At 62.4% G+C, this 2,260-nt stretch overlaps 1 protein-coding gene across 2 annotated transcripts; it reads right to left on the bottom strand.

Annotated features, from left to right (window-relative positions):
- Positions 1–267: 267 nt before the first annotated feature.
- GOLT1A (golgi transport 1A) lies at positions 268–1,879 on the bottom strand. Of its 2 annotated transcripts, none has more exons than XM_027905703.1 (5): positions 1,766–1,879; positions 1,176–1,267; positions 899–1,077; positions 743–806; positions 268–579 (listed from the first exon to the last, which is right to left on the bottom strand). In XM_027905703.1, exons 1-5 carry the CDS (start codon positions 1,788–1,790, stop codon positions 541–543), a joined length of 399 nt encoding a protein of 132 aa, XP_027761504.1. In that variant the 5' UTR covers positions 1,791–1,879; the 3' UTR covers positions 268–540. The 2 variants fall into 2 exon arrangements, with proteins under 2 accessions (XP_027761504.1, XP_027761505.1); XM_027905704.1 differs by having other exon boundaries at positions 899–1,011.
- Positions 1,880–2,260: the final 381 nt, after the last annotated feature.

Genomic DNA, 2,260 nt, shown 5'->3' with positions numbered 1-2,260 from the left:
GGTGGCCAGGGTGGGGGGGAGGAGGCCACGGCCACCAGAGGGTCCCTGCGCCACCCCCAGTTGTGACCATGGGAATGGCCCTGTGCCACCTCCAGCCATGAGAAGATCCCTGTGCCACCTCCATCCATGGGAAAGTCCCTGTGCCACCTCCAGTCACGCTCATGGGAAGGTCCTTGTGCCACCCCCAGCCACGGCCGTGATGCCTCTTTGGTGACACCAAGAGGTGCCAGAGCTGGAGCCTCAGGAAAGGAGCCCAGTCTGAGCTCAGTCTCAGACATGTTTTTTTATTAAATCTCTCACTGGGGGAAGACAAAAAGCATTAAATAAGTGCAATAGTTCCAGAGTCCTGCCTGGCACAGCGCTGGGTCCCCGGAGCTGCTCCTGGGAGCTCCAAGGCACAGGGAGGCTCCATCCCCACTGTGGGGTCACTCCTGACAGCACGGAGGGTCCTGGGGCCAAGAGAGACAACCCCAGGGACAGCAGGACCCAGGGCTCACTCACAGCATCCCATCTCAGCCACTCGGCCCGTCCCAGGTCAGGTCACACCATGGAGCCGCTGTCTCCCACCTTCTGCAAGAGCTGCAACAGGGACAGACCCAGATCAGCAGGAAAATCCACCCGTGCAGCCTCAGGGGGCTGTGGGGAGGCTGCGGTGACCTTCCCTGTCTGATCCCATCTGCAGGACAGGGACTGATCCCACCCCTGCACCGCAGCACCCGGGGGACACACCAGCCCTGCTCACCTGGCTCAGCAGGGGGATGTTTGCCAGCGAGCCCAGAAACCCGAAAGCCACCGGGAAAAAGCTCCTGTGTCGACACAAAAGTCCCGGTTAAGCTCCCAGGGGGATCACCCGGCTCCACTCTCCCCCTGGGGAGGGGGTGGGTGCCGTGGGACACACCTGAAGAGGGTGATGAAGCCGTAGGCCTCCAGCAGCATCCCCAGGATCGGCCACCGCATGAGCACCACGATCAGCCCCCCGAAGAAGAAGCTGGTGCCCTTCAGCTTGGGCCGCTGGAAGAAGAAGGTGAAGGTCCTCCTGAAGCCGATGATGAAGACCAAGCCGGAGAGGAAGAGGATCTGGGAGGAAGGAGGGAGGGGAGCGGGTCAGAGGAGCTCTTTGCTCCACCCTGGGTGTCAGTGCTGGCCGTGGGGAGCCCCGGCCCCGCTGTACTCACGTTCCCAAAGGCCAGGAGCACCGAGTCAAAGTACAGGAGCATCCCAAATAGGAGGAAGAAGAGGCCAAAGCCAACCAGTCCCACTCCAATCCCTGTGGAAGATGGGAAGGCTGAGACAAGCGCTCAGTTCCACACCTCAGTTTCCATGTCAGGTTGTGGTCACTCCCTTCAGCACCTCCCTGTCCCACTCCCTCCCAGAAATACTCTTTGGATTTGTCCCCAAAGCTTAGAAACAGCCTTTGCACCTGCCCGGGCCTTGGGGAGGCTGTTGGTGCCCTAGAAATCCCTGAGGGCTTCTGGAAAAAGAATGGAAAAAATAAATGGGAAGAGCCATCTCCAGCCTTTTCCTGAGCAGTGGCACGAAGGTGCCAGTGCAGGCGGTGACAGGGGAGGATGGAGCCGACCTCCAGATGATCCAGGCACCTCCCCAGTGCTGGTCCCTTGCCATTACACCCCTCCCTGCCCCAACCACCCCAACCAGCAGCTTTCCAGCCCTGATGTGGAGCTGCCAGGCACCCCCCTGGTGTGCCCTTGGTCCCCACAAGGGATGGGCATCACCCACGGGTCCCCCCCCCCCCGTGCCCACTTACGCTGGAAGTCGGTCAGAGACACCATCTTGCCGGTGCCGGGGCTGGGTGAGGCCGAGCGAGGGTGGCCCTGCCTCCACCGGTGACCCTTGGAAAAGCCCTTTAGTCCCTGCAGTCCCCACGTCATCCTGCAAATCATTAACGGCCCCGGCAGCGCCTGCTCCGCTGGCACAGCACCTGCCCCGGGGGGCACCGGTGGCTCGTGGCCACTGCACCCTGCTGGTCCTGCCCTCCCCTGCCCCAGCTGCTCGGGATGGACCCTGCCAGGAGAGATCCCTGAAATGGGGATAAAACAGGGGGCAGGTGGCTCCTGTGGGGTGTCCCCGTGGCAGGCGGGGGACAGCGAGAGCCCCGTGCGGGTCCCTGCGGCATCCTCGAGATTCCCAACTCACCCCCAGGCTCTGCTCCATGGGAAAGGAGAGGGCTGGTCCACCCCCTGCTGTGGGAATAATGGCTCAACCAGACCCACTGCTTGTGGGGTCCCTTCATGGCACCCCC

The sequence above is a fragment of the Empidonax traillii genome, unplaced genomic scaffold (assembly GCF_003031625.1).
Source record: "Empidonax traillii isolate 1590-97213 ecotype Southwest subspecies unplaced genomic scaffold, ASM303162v1 scaffold1196:size187323, whole genome shotgun sequence".
Lineage (NCBI taxonomy): Eukaryota > Metazoa > Chordata > Aves > Passeriformes > Tyrannidae > Empidonax > Empidonax traillii.
Note: the sequence above shows the minus strand (reverse complement) of the source record. Positions and strands in the feature narration are given on the sequence as shown.

Bases quoted from the DNA above. Each gene is read 5' to 3' on its own strand.
- GOLT1A (XM_027905703.1), bottom strand. From the start codon at position 1,790: ATGGTGTCTCTGACCGACTTCCAGC. The intron at 1,268-1,765 runs GTAAGTGGGCAC...CATCTTCCACAG, and splicing joins GTCTCTGACCGACTTCCAGC to GGATTGGAGTGGGACTGGTT. The intron at 580-742 runs GTGAGCAGGGCT...TCCCTGTTGCAG, and splicing joins ACATCCCCCTGCTGAGCCAG to CTCTTGCAGAAGGTGGGAGA.